This window comes from Rattus norvegicus, chromosome 8 (assembly GCF_036323735.1).
Source record: "Rattus norvegicus strain BN/NHsdMcwi chromosome 8, GRCr8, whole genome shotgun sequence".
NCBI classification, from domain to species: domain Eukaryota; kingdom Metazoa; phylum Chordata; class Mammalia; order Rodentia; family Muridae; genus Rattus; species Rattus norvegicus.
In genome coordinates this window covers 66,759,221-66,779,276 of record NC_086026.1, presented here as the reverse complement: position 1 = coordinate 66,779,276, position 20,056 = coordinate 66,759,221, and the positions used below count along the sequence as shown (strand labels likewise).

General features: G+C 45.3%; 1 protein-coding gene across 8 annotated transcripts in view; it reads left to right on the top strand.

Annotated features, from left to right (window-relative positions):
* Positions 1-738: 738 nt before the first annotated feature.
* Scamp5 (secretory carrier membrane protein 5) overlaps positions 739-20,056 on the top strand; it is a 38,745-nt gene continuing 19,427 nt past the window's right edge. For 2 of the 8 annotated variants that reach the window (XM_039082103.2, XM_039082104.2), the window contains exon 1: positions 11,260-11,434. Coding sequence is in view for 1 of the 8 variants with exons in the window: in XM_063266087.1 (XP_063122157.1) it covers positions 1,091-1,243; positions 1,333-1,411; positions 11,116-11,434 (551 nt within the window). In the remaining 7 variants the exon portion in view is untranslated. The other 6 variants (XM_063266087.1, XM_017595896.3, XM_017595898.3 and 3 more) reach the window with 6 other exon arrangements.

The following is a 20,056-nucleotide window of genomic DNA, read 5'->3' as shown; positions in this document are numbered from 1 at the left end:
ACTCAGAGGAATTCAATCTGGAATTTATAACAACATCAAAAAACAAAACAAAACAAAAACCACACATAGTTCCAGATGGGAAGGTTCCACAGGGGCTTGAGAAATTAGGATGGCAGCCCATAGGGATATTGAATTAAGAATCTAGATTCTGCTTATTGGTGCTAACTTAAAGCAATGCCACACAATGGACTGTGTGTTTCACTTTATAGACTTTGGAAAATTGAAATATGTATACGTGTTGATACATCAAACAGTTGATAAATGTTTAGAGTCCCAATGGACTTGAGTTCTGAGGGGGATGATTCTGAGATTGCACATTTGTTAGGGATAATGACTGTCTTAAAAATGCCTGTGCAATTAAAGCTTATGATGCTCAGGCATATATGTACATTAGAATATAATATTTTAGATGTTATGACATAAAAACCATTACAGATATGCCTTACAGGCCTACAGGTAAAGCCACTATAAAAATATCTAACAGGACTTGGAAGGAAATGTTCTTAGGACAGAAGGGGGATATGGTATCACCCAAAGGTGGTTTAAGGTGTGATTTATTGACTTTAAATTTTTTTAAAAGTCAGTGATGCAAATAGCACAACCGCTAATATACCCTGGATTTTAGAAAGGACTGCTGCTGAGTTGATCAGCCTACAGACATCCTAACTCCAAAACAAAAGGTATGTTATATCGGGGAGGAGATTTTGCATTCGAGGTTAATTTTGTTACAATATAATGTATGTATGTTTCGAGTATTATACCTATGCAACTCATTTAAAAATACAAGGTATAGTCCCAACCCTTTTAATAGATGCTATTGCAAACTGTTAGGGATGGTTGAGAAACACAAGTCAAGCTCATGGTCATGTCAGTTACTAGTCTGGATTATCACAGAAATATGCATCCCGGGTTGAACAGATAATAGGTAACTGGAAGCAACATTTCCTTGTTCATATATGCTACGAATAGATGGTCTTCAAAAACCTCAGAGACTCAGAGAATGTGACATTAAAAGATTTTATTAATTTCAGCCTTTTTTGACATTGAGACATGTCAGCCCCTGACAGCACCCCGCTCAACTTGGAAGAAGATGATGAACATGGAAGGACCTCCAATTGGAGATGGTTTCATCTGCGGCAAGCTAGCCACTGGACAAAGAAAATACCCCAACTTCATCTGCAGACAGAATATTGTCCAGAAAGGACAAACAGATGCAGGGAAGTTGACTGCCAAGCTCTACAAGGTAAGCAAGTCCTTCATAGTTCCTGCTTTACAAAATGTCTGTTAGATATTCTCAGCCAGAAGGATGAATATGATGCGTTAATGTTTTAGAGACTACTGGGGACTGTCCAGATAGCCAGTCGTCTGTCTTTTCTTGGAAGCTGCAGTCCTCCACTTCCTACATACTCAGGTAATATTTATCTTTCTCGGGTCTCTGATGGGGTTGAAGACTAGATAGTCATAGTCTTACTATAAATTACTTAAACTATTTAGGATTTAAGAAGATGTTTCTAGGGTAGTGATACAAATTAGGGTTAGATAATGAAATCAGGATAGAAAATGATTTAGATACAAAACTCTGAACTCATCAAGATAGAATAGATACTTTATCTCAGTTGCCAAATATAAACAGACTGGACTTTTTTTTAATGTACCTTTTACCAAATAATTTTTATTATTGTTTCCTAATTGTTCCTACTGTGTGTTATTTATTATAAGTGAAAGAGCCTTTTTATTAAGACAAAAGGGGAATTGTTGAGGTTTGATCTTTTGCTATGTATTATAATGCTAAATTCCATGCCCAAAGGTCTAGTTGCTTATAAGTGAATTCTCACATTTACCAGCTTGTGTTGTGCAAACCTTATTTTAAAACTATGGGTTAAATAACAATGTTACAGCCAATTACTGAAAGGATTGGAGGTAGGTGGGTTTTGAGTTACCTGGTTTGGGGGTAGCAGAGAGAGGGAGAGGAGAAAGAGGAAAGAAGAAGAAAGGAGGCGGAGAGGGGAGGAAGCCATCATGAGAGGAGATGGACCATGAGTACATAGCCAGAAGAAACAGCCTTTGGGTTACACTGCTGGGGAATTGGGCAGGCCAGCAATTAGAAAATTAGATTAGAAGTTATCCTCCAGTAATTGTCAAAGTCAAATAAAATAACCACAGTCTGAGTCCCATTCATTCATAAACTAGGTGGGGATAAGTTTAAATTGGTTCAACTACGTATTAGAGTACTTGGGATTGAACCTAGGGACTGTATGTACTAGATGGGTGATCTACACTGAGCTATAGTCCTGGTCCTCTTTTCACTTTTAAGTTTTTAATTATTATTTTTATCATTTTATGTGTATGAGATTTTTGCCTTGCATATATGTATATGAACCACACGCATGTCTGGTGCTCACAGAGGTGAGAGTTTGGAAGATGGCATAGGATCCCTTGGAGCTCGAATAGTGTGGGCCGAAACTGCTTAGTATGAGCCACTATGTAAGTGCTGGGTACCAGACCCAGGTCCTCTGCAAGAACAACATCGTGTCTTAGTTGCACTCCAGCCCACCTCTTTTCATTTCTTTTTTGAGACAGGATTTTACTAAGTCTTTCAGATTGGCATCGAATCACTGTGTTGCCTAGGCTTACATTTCTCGTTTCCTACCTGAGCCTCCTTCGTATCTTGAATCACAAACCTGTGCTATCAGGCCTGGCTTGGTGTTCTTATTATTTTGACAGGGTCTCACTATGTGGCCTTGGCTGTCCTGGAGCTCACTATACAAACCTAATTGACCTTGCACTCTCAGAGATCCTCCTGCCTCTGCCTCTGGAGTGAGGGCTGGGATTAAAGGTATGTTCCACCCCAGCCAGCTCTTAGTTTACTCCTCTTAAGTGGGTTGTTTGCCTTTTTTGTGATAGGACTTCTTCATAAATCTGGATATGAGTCTCTTGTCAGATACATGATCTGTAAATACTTCTTCACACTCTGTGGGTTGTCTTGGGTGCTGTCAGTCTAGTTTGGGAGGAGAGCAAACACAAAGACACGTCGATGTGGAGAGAAGTCCAGCACAGAGAAATCTAGGAAACTCTGAAGCCCAGAGGTGTCGCCTACTGTGCGGAAGGTTCTGCAGGCAGGAGTGTTTGATGCTGGTTTCTTAGTGCTGAGCAATCAGTAATGCATGCTAAGTGTCAGAGACCTGGCATTTCATGGAACCAGAGCATGGACCAGGGTCATGAAAGCAAGAGACTTACTTATGAAAAGAAGTTCCACGGCTGGGGGTGGTGGTGTATGTCTATAATTGTTGTTGTAAAAATATAAAAAATAAAAAGCTGTCTTTTCCCCCCTCACTAGATCTGGCACCATAGTGCCCCAAGATATCTGCTGGATATCTTAATCTTAGTCAGCAAAGCCTCTTACCCGCTGTGCTCCATCCCGTATCACACTGCTGAAGGCCTCTCTCTGAGCCTGGCAGCAATCTCTCTACCTATCTAGTTCCCAAGGCAGGTTTCCATGCCAGAAACACACATCCCACTTCTGCAGCGGCCCAGTGTCTCTGAAGCTGCTGGATACTTTCCTACACTCAAACAGTCACATAAAAGAACACACAACACAATAACCTTTGACCCAATTGATAAGATATAATTGCCCACCTAAACATACAAAGCCCAGTACACATCCATCCCTTAAGAACATTCATAACAACCTGTAAACACACAGAGTGGAATCTTAACGTCAGCTTCCATTTTCTCTCTGCCGAGATTCCTCTCTCTGTCCCCGTCTCTCCTCCTTCCGTTCCAGTCTCCTCCTCTTCCTTCAAACTTTTCTCCTGCCCATTCTTCCTTCCCATCCAATGACAGGCCTCCTTCTATCCTATACCTGCCCTCACCTGTATTTTACAAATTAAGTGGGGAGAAGGTTCTGGTGAAGTCACCTGAGTCCTAAGTACAATGTCCTTGGGGCAGTGGAATTAGCATCAAAATACAGATAACTCCGGGGCAAACCACAACACGTAATCACAGCCCTGGGAGGCTGGAGCAGGAGGATCAATAATCCAAAGCTTTCTTGCACTAAATAGTACTATTTTTTTTTAACAACTGAGAACTAGAGCTGGAAATGTGGTTAGGTATTGCTTTTACAGAAGTCCTGAGCCAAAGTCTCTACACTGGCTGCTCGTGACCGCCTGGGTTCAAGGGATCTAACACTCTCCTTTGGCCTCCATGAACACTGTATTCACCTGCACAAACCCATTCACAGACAGACAGACAGAGACAGACACATACATTAAAAAAAAAAAAAAGGCAGACAGTGATGGCACACTCCTTTAATCCAATCCCAGCACTTGGGAAGCAGAGACAAGTGATCTCTGAGTTTGAGGCGAGTCTGGTCTACTTAGTGAGTTCCAGAACAGACTGAGCTACATAGAGAGACCCTGACTCAAAATACTACTACCACCACCAACAAAAAGAAAATAACAACCAAAAAACTAAGCCAAACCAAATCAAACAACTTCAAAATAAATAAAATAATATATAATAAATCTTAAACAAACACCACTAAAACCCCAAAGCAACACCCTCCCCAAACCCCTCCCTACAGACACACAGGAAGGAGACTCCAAAATGTGTTACATCTCCAATCCTTGGAGTCTTTTTCTTTTGAATACACAGGGTTCTGAGTTCCATTCCCATCCACATTCCCACTTCAGAAAAAGGAGATTCCATAGTGCAGACACCCACAGGGATGGGTAATAACTGGTTTTCAGGGGTTATCAGAGAGGCAGTGGAGTGCCCTCTCCAAACCCTTACTCATTCCTCATGGTTTTTTATGCAACTTCCTGGTATTTTCTGCCTGAGAGCGTGGGCTCAGAAGTCCCAGGGGTGGCAGTCCTTTGGTGGAATGTCCGAGTTGTCTTTTAAGACCCCCGGGAGCACCAAGTTCTGGTTGCCCACATTAGTAACATGTTCATTAAAAGCTTGTCCACATTAGTAACGTAAACATTGTTGTTTTCTACATTGTTTTCTTTGACTTCCTTGTTTCGTTTAAAGCATATCATTTATATCTACTCCCTTACTGCAGAGTCTGACTCAGGAAAAACCAGCCTCTTTGGTTTCCTGTTGCTGTGATAAAATACCCTGACAGAAGCAACTTAAGGGGGACAGCTATTCACATTACATTCACAATCAAGAGCAGGAAGCAATGAAATAATGCATGTGTGCTACTGCCTAAACCCATTTCTCCACTCTTAATAGTTCAGGGTCCCTTGATAGGGAATGGTGCCACAGTATATGAATCTTCTCACTTCAATTAACAAAATCAAGACACTCCTCCATGGATGTGGCTATAAACCAACTTAATGCAGACAATCCTTCATTGAGACTCCCTTCCTGGGTGATTTTAGACCACACCGCATTGATGATTAACAGTAACCACCACACCCAGCCTAAAGATAATGGCTGGAGAGATGGCTCAGAGGTTAAGAACACTGGCTGCTCGGTCCCCAGCTCCGAAAAAAAGAACCCCCCCCCAAAAAAAAAGAACACTGGCTGATCTTTCAGAAGACCCTACTTTGATTCTCAGCACACACATGGTGGCTCATGACCATTGTAACTTCATGTCTGAGGGATCTGATGTCCTCTTCTGGCCTTCAAGGGCACCAGGCACATGTGTGGTATGAAGATATATACATGCAGGAAAAAACACATATACACATACAATAAATTAAATAGATCTGGAATAAGGTAATGGATCTTTCTTTTCTTAGATCCACCCATCCTATTTCCTTGGGCAGATTGATCACCTCTCTGATATTCACTTGCTTCGTTTATAAATGGGGATAATAAGGGGTTGGGGATTTAGCTCAGTGGTAGAGCGCTTGCCTAGGAAGCGCAAGGCCCTGGGTTCGGTCCCCAGCTCCGAAAAAAAAAAAGAACAAAAAAAAAAAAATAAATGGGGATAATAGTGGTTGCTTCATAAGACAGGCACAAGGCTTAACATGTCCTTTGATGGATTAAAGGTTCAGCTGATATTCTCACTTGGTTATTGATCTGTAATGTAGACGTTGTCCAGGAGATTCATGGGTGGGCATGCCATAGCTAGTCAAGGCAGATAAGCAGCTTAGAGCCTGATCTTGTCAGCTACTACAATGGGATTAAACACTGCTATTTTTCCTGTGTCTCTCCTCATCATCCTGCATGGGGAGCATTCCTCTCTGGACCCATTTTAGGTCTAACTTTATGACATGCTTTGAGTAAAGGCATGGGAGCAGATGTGACATCCCTCAAGCTTGAAATGCTAATGCTATTACATGGTTTGGCTCAGAAGTGGCTCTCCCACTTCTGCCTATAAGAAACACACACTCCACCTAGTCACTATTGCTGATGCCAAGAAGTGCTTGCTGACAGGAGCCTGATATGGATGTCTCCTGAGAGGTTCTGCCAGAGTCTTACTGATATAGAGGAGAATGCTTGCAGGTAACCATTGGACCCTAGGATGCAGGTAAGCATCAGGACCCTAGTGGAAGAGTTAGAGAAAGGACTGAAAGAGCTGAGGGGGTTTGCAACCCCATAGGAAGAACAACAGCATCAACCAACCAGACCCCGCAGAGTTCTCAGGGACTAAACCACCAACCAAAGAGTGTACATGGAGGGACCCATTGCTCCAACCACATATGTGGCAGAGGATGGCATTATCAGGCATCAATAGGAGGGGAAGCCCTTGGTCCTGTGAAGGCTTGTTTCCCCAGTGTAGGTGAATGCCAGGGTGTTGAGGTGGGAGTGGGAGATAGGAGATGAGGAAAGAGGAATAACATTTGAAATGTAAACACATAAAATATCCAATAAAAATTAAAAAAAACACACACATTCTCATTGCTGATACACAATAGGAGTTAAATATTCATTGACTGTTTTTTATGCACCAGATATTGTTTCATATATAAAATATGTCTACATGTGTGTAATCATTAGTGTTAATTGTCAGCTTGGTAGAATAGAGAATTACCAAGGAAACCACCCTCTCGGCATGCTTGTGGGGAATCACCTTCTTTTTAAAAAAATTTTTTTTATTTACATATGTCAAGACCTGCATAGCTTAGGGACTAACCTAACTGGGTCTCTGGAGAATGGAGAAATGACAGACATGCATACAGAAAAGCTGGGACTGGGTAGGCTGTGCACCATGATGGACATGCACCAACAACAGCCTAGATATTCGGCACATTTATTATATGCAGCAAACGAGGAGAAGGCTGGCTAGCCAATCTCCATGAGTTCCAGGAGGTCTCTGTAGGGGAGCAGCCTCAGGCTGTCAGGAAGCTGTGGTCAATGTCTAGATGAGGAGGCTGTGGTTGGTACTCATGTGCACACATTGACTATAGCTAAAGGTTAAAAGTTCCTGAACACCATTAGCTGTATCAGGGAAAGGCTTTGCCATTCTATATATGTGAGACGCTGGGGTCCTTGATATGTCTGGGCTCATAACAATAATACACATTCACTCAGGATTTCATCTGCTCCCCATATAGAACTGAACCTTGGTCCTCTGGAAGAGCAGCCAATGCTCTTAACCACTGAGCCACCTCTGTCTCTGTCTTTTTGTCTGTCTGTCTGTCTGTCTGTCTGTCTGTCTCTCTCTCTCTGTCTGTGTCTGTGTGTGTCTGTGTGCGTGCATGCAAGTGGACACGTGGAATAAATCACATGTGGAGGTCAGAGGACAAGTTTTGGGAAGCAGTTCTCTCCTTCCAACTGTGGTTTACAGGGCTTGAATTCAGGTCCTCAGGCTTGGTGGCAAGGTTTTTTTTTTTACTGTCTGCTTCACCTCTCTTGTTCCTGAACGAGTATTTTATCACAACACCAAGCAAAGAAACTAAGACAGTGGGCTATTTCATTTTATCTTCACAAACTGCTGAACTTTGGGGGCCTGTCATTTTTACTGCGGTTTCCCATAACTGCAGGTCATGGGACAAGCATCTAGCTCACATTTACACTCCAGAAAGGGGCAGTTTACCTCACTGCCTGTCTTCTATGTTACTTCTTCTAGTAAGTGATAGACAAATGCTGGTTAAATAAGCATTTATTTAAATGATGCTCACTACAATGCCAATATTCCCCTCCATTCACATAAGTGCCACAAGTGCAAAGGGCACAATGTCTCTTCATGCACACCAGAAGAGGGCATCGGATCCCATTACAGATGGTTGTGAGCCACCATATAGTTGCTGGGAATTGAACTCTGAACCTTTGGGAAAGCTGTCTGCTCTTAATCACTGAGCCATCTCTCCAGCTCCTTTTTTTTTTTAAAGATTTATTTTATTTTTTTTTCTTTCTTTTTTTTTTTTTTCCGGAGCTGGGGACCGAACCCAGGGCCTTGTGCTTGTTAGGCAAGCGCTCTACCACTGAGCTAAATCCCCAACCCCTAAAGATTTATTTATTCATTTATTATATATAAGTACACTGTAGCTGTCTTCAGACACACCAGAAGAGGGCATCGGATCTCTTTACAGATGGTTGTGAGCCACCATGTGGTTGCTGGGATTTGAACTCAGGACCTCTGGAAGAGCAGTCGGTGCTCTTAACCACTGAGCCATCTCTCCAGCCCATCTCTCCAGCTCCTTACCTCATTTTTTTTTTAAATCGATAAGAGTCTTGATTGGGTGATCATGGGAAAGTTATTTATGAATAGTACAGTTATTAAATGAGAACACTAACATCTTCCCTGTAGGGCCCATATGAGCCACAAGTTATCTCCTACCAATTCCACGTGGATTCCAGGATATTCGTCCTGAGGGAGCAGTGCTTTATCATCTCCCCAGGACCCCCTTTGACCAAGTAGTCTCTCTCAGGCCTCGGAATTTCATTGGTTCTCCCCACAGGTTTGTGAAGCAGCATGAACTTGATTTATTTAAGGGATAATCAGCTGTGATGTAACACAAAACATACTGATCAATGGTCGTGTGCTGTTAACCTTTATTGAGAAACTGGATGCGGGGTGGATTCCCCCCTAGCATTTTTTGACCAAAGCATTCTTATATAAAATGTCCACCAAAGCCCCTTGCCTGGGGTCAGGCTGGCCCCCTTGCTTCTGTGACAGGCAGAGAGTAGAGCAAAATAACCCAAGAGTAAAACACTGTGCTCTTGAGAACAGCTGGAAGGTGCACCTTCCCCAAATGTTACCCCTGTTTGTCCCCTGGTCTAAGTCTGCCTACAATGAGAACAGGAACTCTTTGACCAAGACACTGTCAGTGGGGGAAGCTACAGCATGGCTGTCCTCTGACCCCACCCCAGGTCTCTGCTTAGATGTTGTCAGCCTGATCTCATGATGTTTACTCTGCTACTTGCTGTTTGTTCTTTTACTTTTGCTTGCGACCTGCTTAATATACTCAGTCATTTGAAACTGGAAGTATGGGGGGCTAGAGACATGGCTGCGTGGTTAAGAGCACTGGCTGCTCTTCCAGAGGGACCAGGGTTCAATTCCCTAACGATGGCAGATCACAACCACCTCCAGTCTCTGGGGGCATCATTCCACGTGCTCTTCTGACTTCTACAGGCACTGCGTGTATATGGTGCACAGACATATATGCAGGCAAGACACCCTGCATAAAGTATAATAATGAAAAATTATACATAATTTTTATACATAAAAATAGCAATGAAAAATTAAAAAGAAACTGAAAATAGAGTTGTCATAGGACAAGCTATCATAGTAAATGACCATGTGCGTGTCCTGAGGACAGATTTTTTTTTTCTTTTTCCTCTTTTTTTCGGAGCTGGGGACCAAACCCAGGGCCTTGGGCTTGCTAGGCAAGCGCGCTACCACTGAGCTAAATCCCCAACCCCCTGAGGACAGATCTTAAAGAGAACCCAGTTCTGTCTGTAAGCTGGGATTCTTCCTTCTGGTTGGTCTGATGGCTTATGCTGTTTCCTGGTCAGCCCGCTCAGCCCTCCTTCTGTCTCTTCTGCACTTGTTCTTGTCTGCTCCTCTCCTCTCCCTCCCTTTCCATGCCAGCTGTGGGAGTGAGGCCCCAGTGCTGGCAGGCTAGAGCCACACAATGGGCCCTTAGTCTGGGCAAAGAATCCCTGCAGTGTATCCCACCCACTGAAGCCCTCTTCCAGGCCCAGGGTGGTGTGGGTGAGGGGTCGAAGCAATTGGTTGGCAGGACAGGGGATGGCCTTGGCTGCGGAGAACCCACAGGGCTTTACTATGTAAATACTCACAATAACAGCCTGTTTTCCTACTCCCAGCTCCATGTCTCCAAGTACTCTCAGAGCTACACATGGTCTACACTCGTAAGCATTTGTCTTGGTCCCTTCTCATTCTTGCTGTTAACATCTGTATATTATCATCTCTTTTCTTCTTTTTTTCTATCTTTTTTCAGAGCCATGCCCTATCCTTCTATTCCTTTTTCCATCTTCCTTTTTTTGAGGCAGTAGGTCATGAGAATCTGATAGCCTGATACTTGCCCACTTGCAGTGTAGATAAACTGGCTTTGAACTTGCCTTGACCCCATTGCCTGTGTCTTGGAAGGGCTAGGATTATAGATGTGAAACTCTCTCTCTCTCTCTCTCTCTCTCTCTCTCTCTCTCTCTCTCTCTCTCTCTCTCTCTCTCTCTCTCCAAGGTCCCACTATGTAGCTCCAGCTGTCCTGGAACTCACTATGAAGATATGAAGATTAAGCTGTCTTTGAACTCGCAGAGATTGGCCTGTCTCTGGCTCTCAAGTGCTGAGATTAAGGGTGTGCACCACCATGCCCGGGTTCTATGTCTATTTCTTATTTCATTTGATCAGGCTATCTATTTCTTTTAAAACAAATTTACTTATTTTTATTTTATGTGTATAAATTTTTCGCCTTTATCCGTGTGTGCACTATGTGGATGCCTGTTGGTTCCCCTGGAGCCGGGGTTATGGTGCCACCATATTGGTGCTAGGACTCAAACCCCAATCCTTTGCACTGAGCCATTTCTCCAGCCCTTCATCAAGCTGCTTCTTACTCTTTCCTGGTACATCCCAGAGGTCCCTGAGATTGCTGTGGAGGTTATTCTCCCCACTTTACAGATTTGGAAGCTAAGGCATTGGTTGTTGGCACTACCGTACGTTTCTCCTTTGTATGCACTCACTGTGCTCTTGTCCCCAAGGTACCCACCTACCACCTGAACGAGGCATGGCCGAACATCTAGCACCCTGGACAGCTCCTGCAAGGTGCGGAGGCGACTGTGCCTTCCTTCTCGCGAGCACTAGTGGAACAGCCTTACGAGCTGAGTGGGAGTCTCGCGAGAGTGGTTGCAGCAGGCAGGGAGGCACGGGAACGCGCGGGCCCGCTTCGGACGCGCGCACACGCTCCCCGCCCCCAATCCGGGAGCCGCTCGCGGCCGGCTCCGCGCCTGATCGCCTGGTGCATCGCAGCTCAGTGCAGCGCAACGCGACTACCTTTCTGCAGCTAAGCGGTCGGGGCTGGTGAGTCCTGGGCCTGGAGACCCGAGGAGGGCTCTGATGGGAAGCTGTGAGTTGGGCTGGAGAGGTGTCAGCAGCTCCAATTTTCTGCCTCCAAATCGTACCTTTTCATTTGAGGGGGCAGGTCGAGCTGCTGGAGAGGTGAGGGATCGAGGTGACCTTTCCTGCTTGGGGTGGTGAAGAGCTTCCTGGAAACCCCTAAGCCCTCCTCCCCATCCCTGTTTCCCCATTCCCTGTCCCCGCAGAGGGAGCCCGGGATTTGGGTGACGTCAGGCCCTTGGATGGAGCCTGAGCTTTGGGCCCTCCACCCCACAAACCCCAAGTTCCACCTGGCCTCCTCCTTTTGGGATGGCGCATGCGGCCGGGGATGGGAACGTTTGGAATCTGGTGACCGTGGTATCACAAAAGGCACCGCAGGTGGACTCAAGTTGTACTCACCCCTGGGAAGCCGACCTTTGTACCGCGGGTCTGAGCAACCTGGTTTTTTTGGAGGAGGGGGATGGGTGCACTGCCTAGTGCCCGGATACCACCAGGGCTTTGGGTAGTGGGATGGGGGTGCTGGATGTAGCGCAAACAACGCTAGCACCAGTCAGTCACGAGGAAGGAGGGGAAATGTGTAAGAACCAATCCCTGTCCTTGCCTTGGGGTTCTCCTGATCTGGAGTCTGGGGGAGTCGAATGAGACTAGGACTGATAATTGGCTGTCAAAGGCCGATTTGAGATCAGCAAAGGCCAGGGCTGGAGACAGAGACAAGTGGCAGCAGCTGTCAGGAGGAGACTTTCTGGACGTGGGATTTGGAAGGAGGCAGAGGCAAGAGAGGGCATCTCAGGGTTGTGGTAATAGACAGAGTTCAGAGGTGGGCATGAAGTGCTGCCGCCCCACCCCTGTCCGTGATGTGTGTGTGGGAGGGATGGTCTAGAGAAATTTGCAACCCGTGCTTTACCCATTATGTCTTCACCGTCAGGACTGTGAAAGAGGGAGATGATTCTGGCAGGGCCACCATGGTTGGCAGAGAGATTTTGCTTGGGGTTGCTAGTTTAGCTTCTGTGGGAACTTGGAAAGACAGGGGCCAGTTCTCCATTGCTGAAAGAGAAACCATGTCATCGAGGGGGCACCAAAAATGGAGTGTTAATAGAGGGGGATTAGGAGTCCTGGGACTTGTGGCCATTTCTGTTTTTCTTTCCTTTTTATTTTTAAATTGTAAACTTGTACACACGCGCGTGCGCGCACACACACACACACACACACACACACACACACACACACGGGTGTTTTGCCTACATGTGTGTGCACCATTGTGTGCAGTGTCCTTAGACAATAGCGTTGGACCCCCTGGAGTCACAAAGTCACAAATGGTTGCAGGCTGCCAGTGTGGGTACTAGGAATCAAAGTTTAGTTCTCTAGGTTCTCTGGAAGAGCAGCCAGTGCTCTTAACCACTAAGCCATTTCTCCAGCCCCATTGTGGTCGTTTATTTAGCACCCCCCCACCCCCCTGGCTGGTCACTGCTGAACAAGTGGATACCCCTCTCTGGGTATCTTTCTGCTAACACTTTCTCTAGGGACAGGGTAAGTGGAGTAAGTAGCGACCTCCCTTGAGGAAGTGTCTCGTTCCAGTTTAAGAGAATCCTCTGAGTTCTCCCTTTTCCCTCTTCCTCTCTGCCTGTCTGTCTGGCCTCCTCCTCACAAGATTTCCTCTCCACATCACACTTCCTGTTGTCAGTTTGGGGTCTGAAGCTTTCCTGAAGGAAGTGTGATACAGCTGGGTTAACAGAAGCGCGGCCTTTGCCTGTTTAGGGGAAGGCTTCAGTCTTCCTGGGGATGATATTCAAACTTTAAGTATTAAATATGGGGTGAGTGTTCTCTGGCCCAATCTGAAATCTTCTCTCCACCATGGACCCGATATTCCCTACTGCAGGGCCTGTCCCCTCTAACTACATACTAAGAAACGGAATAAATTAGCATTATTTAATAATTAATAAATTAGCATTGGGTTCAACCTCCAGATTATGTGGAGTCCAGTAGGAAGACGCATGCCTGTAATCCCAGCAGTTGGAAGGCTGAGGCAGGAGGATTACTGGGTATTTAAGATCTTCCTGGGTTACTGAGCAAGGCTCTATATCAAAACAAAATAGCCTTCACCTGTGAGGGATGAAAGACGAGACCGGATGGGTGAGCTAAGCGCCAGTGACTGCTTTAGAATTTACACAGTGGGATGCAGAACATCGATGTTTGGGAAGGGAAGTGATAGGGTTGGGGAAGGTGACAGGCTGCTGGTTTGGGGTCATTGGGGTAGCTAGACATGGTATTCTCCAAAATGTTGTGTGTATAGGAACTTCAGCCTGTGGTAGAGAAAGAGGGTAGTGGGGAGGAGGGATGTGTAGCTGATTGACATAAAGCTTTCGATGCCAGGTGCATCTGTACCTGCAGGAGAGCACCACAGTGCCATCAGCAGCCTGATGATAGACAGCATGCCCAGGAGAGTGCTGGTTTTTGAGGCGCTCTGGGCGTCAGGACTACAGATGGGATTGAGATGAGGAGAAGAGGGTCAGAGGTCGAGCAGGAAGTAGAAACGTTAGTCTCAACCAGTAGGCTGTGGGCAAACAGAAGGATGACCACTTCAGTGCCAGAGATGAGGGGCTTTTGCTGGTAGCTCAGAACACTTGGAACTACTCAGGCCCCTGGCAGGACCTGGAGCCACAGCTGACTTCCTTTCATTTACCCTGGACTTTTATTTTTACGATTGTAGGACCAGTCTCACTAAGGAATTGAATGAATTGCAGTCTAGGTTTCGTTAACAACCTTCATTCAGGTTCTGTTGGATCAGGTGTGATAGTGTGTGCCTGACCTAAGCAGCTGGGAGGCTGAGGTAGGATTGCTGGAATTTCAAGGCCAGTTTGGCCTAAATAGTGAGTTTCAGGCCACCCAGGGATACCTAGCAAGAGCCTGAGTCAAAGCAAACTAAAACCAAACCAAAATTTCAGTTATGAGTGGTTTCTTATTTGCTAAGAAGATGTTTTATTAAGCCTATATTTTTCAGGAACATTGTAACATGTACCCCCATCCCCTAATAGCAAAAGGCTTTCACCTGAAGAACAGATTGCTAATTCTCCACCAAGAGCATTGGTTATAAAAGCCAAGTGATTTCTTTCATTTCCTATGCCACTCCTTTCTCCACGAACAAGGACAAAGGACCCCGCAGACTTCTGATTCCATGATCTCAGCCTCCTGCAGTCCTTCTGAGTCCTTGCTTTCAGAAACAAACAAGACTTCTCCCTGGACCATTCACAGGCGACTTCACGACTTCTCTGTCACTATGCTTCCCCATCAGTGACTTGAGGTCTGTGATAAGGGTCGGGCTGGAGTCAGAGTTGGGGGAGCATCCTCCCTTGAGGCTCCTATAATTTAGTTTTTTTACCTCTGCTTCCCTACTTGTCTGCCTTGTTTTTCTGGAGGCCTTTATTTTGGAAGTCGACTCTCATTCCATATGCTGTTCAATTTGGGGAAGGCGTTGTCCCCTCAACCATCGTGTCTTGTTCTCATTGGCATACGGTCGCTCACATCCTTGGTTCCATGCCTTCAGTCACTGGGCCATTTCGCCTATGTACCCTACCAAAAAGCAGATCTCATTCTGGATGCTGCACTCAGAGTATAGAAAATGGTTAGATCAGGGCAGTGAAACCCTGCGTTCACCAGGGTGTCCTGTCTTAGTTATAACCTTATGTCATTTAAGACACCTAGAAACTCTTCCTTACTCTCACCTGCTCTTCAGCCTGTCCCATGGCATGGATATTCCAACCTGGACTGTATGCTCAAAGTCCTTTCCTCAGGTAGAGGGTGATGAGGGTGATGGGGGAGACGGAGCCATGCCTGTGTTCCTGCCCTCTCCCTGTCTACTTGTTCTTTTTAAAAATATGAGCATTAAAGTTTTAACGTTTTGTTTTCATTTTATGGTATGGGTGTTCTGTCTGCATATGTGTCTGTGTACCACTTGCAGTGCCTGGTGCCTTCGGAGGCCAGAAGAGGGTGTTGGACCCCCTACACCGGAGTTAGAACAGTTGTGAGCTGCCAGGAGGGTGCTGGGAATTGAAATTGGTCCTCTGGAGTAGCTGGCAGTGCGCTTAACATCTGGGTTCTCTCTCTAGCCCTTTTCTTCTTCTTTCTCTTTTTTCTTTTGAAACACGGTCTCAACATGTAGCCCGGGCTGCTGTGTAACTCATATTGATCTTCCTGCCTCTGCTTCTCAAATGCTGGGATTATAGACATGTGCTACCACACTGGGCATTTTCCATGCATCGCTTGAATTCTAGCAAGGAGGGTCCTTGTAGAAAGTCCTACATGGGACAGTGGATACTGACCCTTTGTATCTCCCAAAGCATCACTGCACGTCAGTCATGTCCCTCCTCCGCTGCCTCCTGAGCCTCTGTCCTGCTTTCTTTGATGTCTTCCTCCTGGTTTGTTGATGTAGTTATATTTCCTGACCTGGGAGGAAGCTTCCTGTCTAGTGTCATAGCTGTTGTAGTTTTGTTTGGGTCTCATTCTGCAGCCCGGGGTTCCCTTAGCCTTTTTATTTTATTTTATTTTTTTATTTGCAGGTCATGAGGGGTGTGTGAGGAGTTCCTTTATAGCACAGGGTGGCCTGTAACTCACTGTGTAGCTGATAATGACCTAGAACTGATCTTCTTGCCTTTGTTGCTGGAATCGTAGGTGTGTCCCACCACACCCATTCTATAGGAGATTGAACCCTGAACCTTGTACAGGCAGACAAAGCTACAGCCCCAGCCCTTGCCTTGTTTGATTTTGATTTGGGATCTGGCCTCCTGCTTTCCCCTCCCAAGTGCAGTAATGATAGGCAGGCACCCGTGGAGCCTGGGTTTTTTTTTTTTTTAAAGATCTTATTTTTGATTATGTGCAGGTGTGTGTGACTGCCCGCAGGTGTATGCACGTGAGTGCAGGTGCTGGTGGAGGTCAGAGGCGTCGGATCCCCTGGGGCTGTTACAGGTTGGAAGCCACCTGATGTTTTTAGCCACTACATCATCCCTCCAACTCCTTCACTCATGTCTTCTTTTCACTCCTATCTTCCCAGTTCCCTGGCAGCATGGCTCTCCCTCTGCTGCCTCCTGAAGCAGTGACCTCCTGCCTGTCGGGTCAGCCTAAGTCATACCCGACTGCTCCGTGGCCATGGCCATTGTTGACCCAGTTGGCCAGTCATTAAAAAGATTGAGAATAGGGGCTGGGGATTTAGCTCAGTGGTAGAGCGCTTACCTAGGAAGCGCAAGGCCCTGGGTTCGTTCGGTCCTCAGCTCCGAAAAAAAGAACCAAAAAAAAAAAAAAAAAAAGATTGAGATAGATCTGTACTCATTAATAGGAAAATTTTTATTTCCTTATTTAAAAATGTTTTTCTTGGGGCTGGAGAGGAGATTTAGTGGTTAAGAGCATTGGCTGCTCTTCCAGAGGACCTGGGTTCAGTTCCCAGCACCCCCATGGTGGCTCACAACCATCTGTAACTCCAGTGACAGGGGCTCCAGTGCCCTCTTCCGACTGTGGCAGGTACCAGGCATACATCTGTCATACATACATATGTGCACACAAATCACATATGCACATAAACTAAATTCTTCTAAAAATATTTTTATGGACTGGAGAGATGGCTCTGTGTTTAAGGGCATTGGTGGCTCTTCCAGAGAGGACTATGTTCAGTTCGTTCAGTTTCCAGCACCCACGTGGTCATCTGTAACCCTCGTTCCGGGGGATTTGACATTCTCTTCTGGCCTCCACAGGCACTGTACACGGATGGTGCACAGACATGCATATGGGCAAAACACCCAACACATTGAATAAACCTTTTGTGTATTTTTTTCATTTATTCGTTTATTGTGCGTGCGTGTATGTGCTGTAGCATACTTATGGAGGCCAGAGACCACTTTCAGGAATCAGTTTATTTCTTCTGGCATGTGAGTTCTAGATAACTCAGGTTGCCATGCTTGATGGCCTTCATCCGTCAAGCCCCATGCCACACGCTTTTCTTTCTTTCTTCCTTTCTTTTGAAGTAGAGTTAGGATTTATTTTTGTTTTACTTTCCTTTGTATTTATTCCCGCGCACTGAGGTCTTGTTTCTTCAGAGAGACCCTTTTGCTTCCTTTACTGGCTTAGGAAGATTTTGTTCCTCTTCAGTGAGAATCTTCTCAGTGAGGAGGGGAACTTATGAATGTGTTGAACCAGTCACGAGGTCTGTGTAGACAGCGGTGCATCTTGGGTATTTTGCTCAGTTGGCTATGTTGGATGACCAAAGAACCTGGGTTGAAATTCTTAGGTTCTGTATTACTCCTTTTTTGTTATTGTTGGTTGTTTTTTGAGACAATGTCTCTCTCTATAGCCCTGTTTGTCCTAAACTATGTAGACCAAGCTGGCCGTGAACTCACAGAGGTCTGCCTGCTTCTGCTTCCAGAGTGCTGCGATTAAAGGCACAATACCAGCTTTTGCTTTATTCTTTGTAAGTGCTGGCTCACCCCCTCTCTCTTTGAGGCCGTCCCAAGTGCTAAGGTTACAGGAATGAGCTTCTTATGGTTTTGGTTTTTGAAAGATTTATTTTATTCAATTATGTATGTCTGTGCATAGATGCCCTTGGAGACCAGGGGCCAGATTTCTGGATGTCTAGACTTGCTCAAGGTTCTAAGCCTTCTGATGCAGGTCCTGGGAAGCAAACTCAGGTCCTGTGCAAGACCAGTACCTGCACTTAATCGCTGAGCTAATTTTCTCCAGTGCCTCTATTCTCAAGCTCAAAACAGCCCAACTATGACCTCGAATTTCCTGAAACTTCTGCCTCCACCTCCCAGGTGCTGGGATTAAAGTATGAGCCACCAGATCTGGCTTAAAAAAATTCAGTATTGGGCTGGAGAGATGGCTCAGTGGTTAAGAGCACTGACTGCTCTTCCAGAGGTCCTGAGTTCAATTCCCAGCAACCACATGGTGGCTCACAATCATCTGTAATTGGGAACCAATGCCCTCTTCTGGTGTGTCTGAAGACAGTGACAGTGTACTCACATACATAAAATAAATAAGAAAATATTTTTTAAAAAATCAATATTCGGTTGGGGATTTAGCTCAGCGGTAGAGCGCTTGCTAGCGCTTGCCTAGCAAGCGCAAGGCCCTGGGTTCGGTCCCCAGCTCTGAAAAAAAAAAAAGAAAAAAAAAATCAATATTTTCTTTGAGCCACTGATCCTGTGTCCAGTTGCACTTCTTGGCCTGGGCTCATCTACTGACTCTGCCACTGTGCCTTCAGAATGGCACTCACTGCTATTTTAAAGGGACAGATACTTGTTGGCTTTCTGGGTATGTGTGCCTTGGAAACCATGCTGCAGCTTGAGCGGTTTCCTGGGTGAGTTGTTAAAGTGAGCACAAAGATAGGAAGCTACTGACGCCATGATTCTATGACTCAGGGTAGAGGTGAACCATTTTCACAGATCACCTTGTACCACTTACGGAAAGAGAAAGTGAGAGTTTATTAAGAAAGGATTTTAGCATAGCCATGAGCACAAGCATTAAGAGAGAGGGGCACTTAGGGGAAAGGATAGGCCACTCCCAAGTCTGAGTATAGGCTTCTCAGGAGAGTTGCATTGAAACATTTTTATAAGATGTTGTTGAGTGGGGCTGAAGAGGTGATGGCTCAGTGGTTGAAAGCACTGGCTGCTTTTCAGGAGGACCTGGGTTCAATTCCCAGCACCCACATGGCAGGTCACAACTGGCTGTAACTCTTAGTCCTGGGGATCTGATGCCCTCTTCTGGCAGCTACAGGCATTGCATGCACTAAGTACCTTGCAGAGAGAGAGAGAGAGAGAGAGAGAGAGAGAGAGAGAGAGAGAGAGAAACATTGAATTAGAATCCCAAGCCAACCATAGCTACATGTTGAAACCCTGTCACAAAAAAAACATCGGATTACGACATAGCACATTTGATCTCATTTTTGTGAGATAGATGTAGCTGTACAATAAAATGAAGCAAGGATGTGGGGCTAGGAGTTTGGCTCAGGAATAGAGTCCTTGCTTAGCATACAAGAGGTTCTGCTACAAAACAAGCAAAAATGGAGAGGCCTAAAGTCTAGGCAGTTTAAGCAATGCCTGAAAGTAGATTTTGAACATTTTTTTTAATTTCATGCAAATTAAAAATTACTGGGGTTGGGGATTTAGCTCAGTGGTAGAGCGCTTGCCTAGGAAGCGCAAGGCCCTGGGTTTGGTCCCCAGCTCCGAAAAAAAAAAAAAAAAAAGAACAAAAAAAATTACTGTGTGCACGAACACATGATATTTCTGTGGGGACATGTGGAGGTCAGAGGGCAACTTTACAGAGTCTTTTCCTCTCTTCCACCTTTATGTGGAGTCCAGGGATGGAACGCAGGCCTCGAGGCTTGCTTGGCAGTCACCTTTGCTCACTGGGCTGTCTTTAACCTTTATTTTTGTTTTTGTTTTTTATATTTTATTTTTTGGGATAAGATCTCATGATAGTCCAGGCTGCCCTCAAACTCCTGATCTCTAAGCATTTATGTCCCAGGTACTAGGTTTATAAGTATGGGCCCTACAAAAGTTGGTTTTGTTCTTAAAAAAGAATTTTTGTTCTTAGGGGGGAGAATCATTC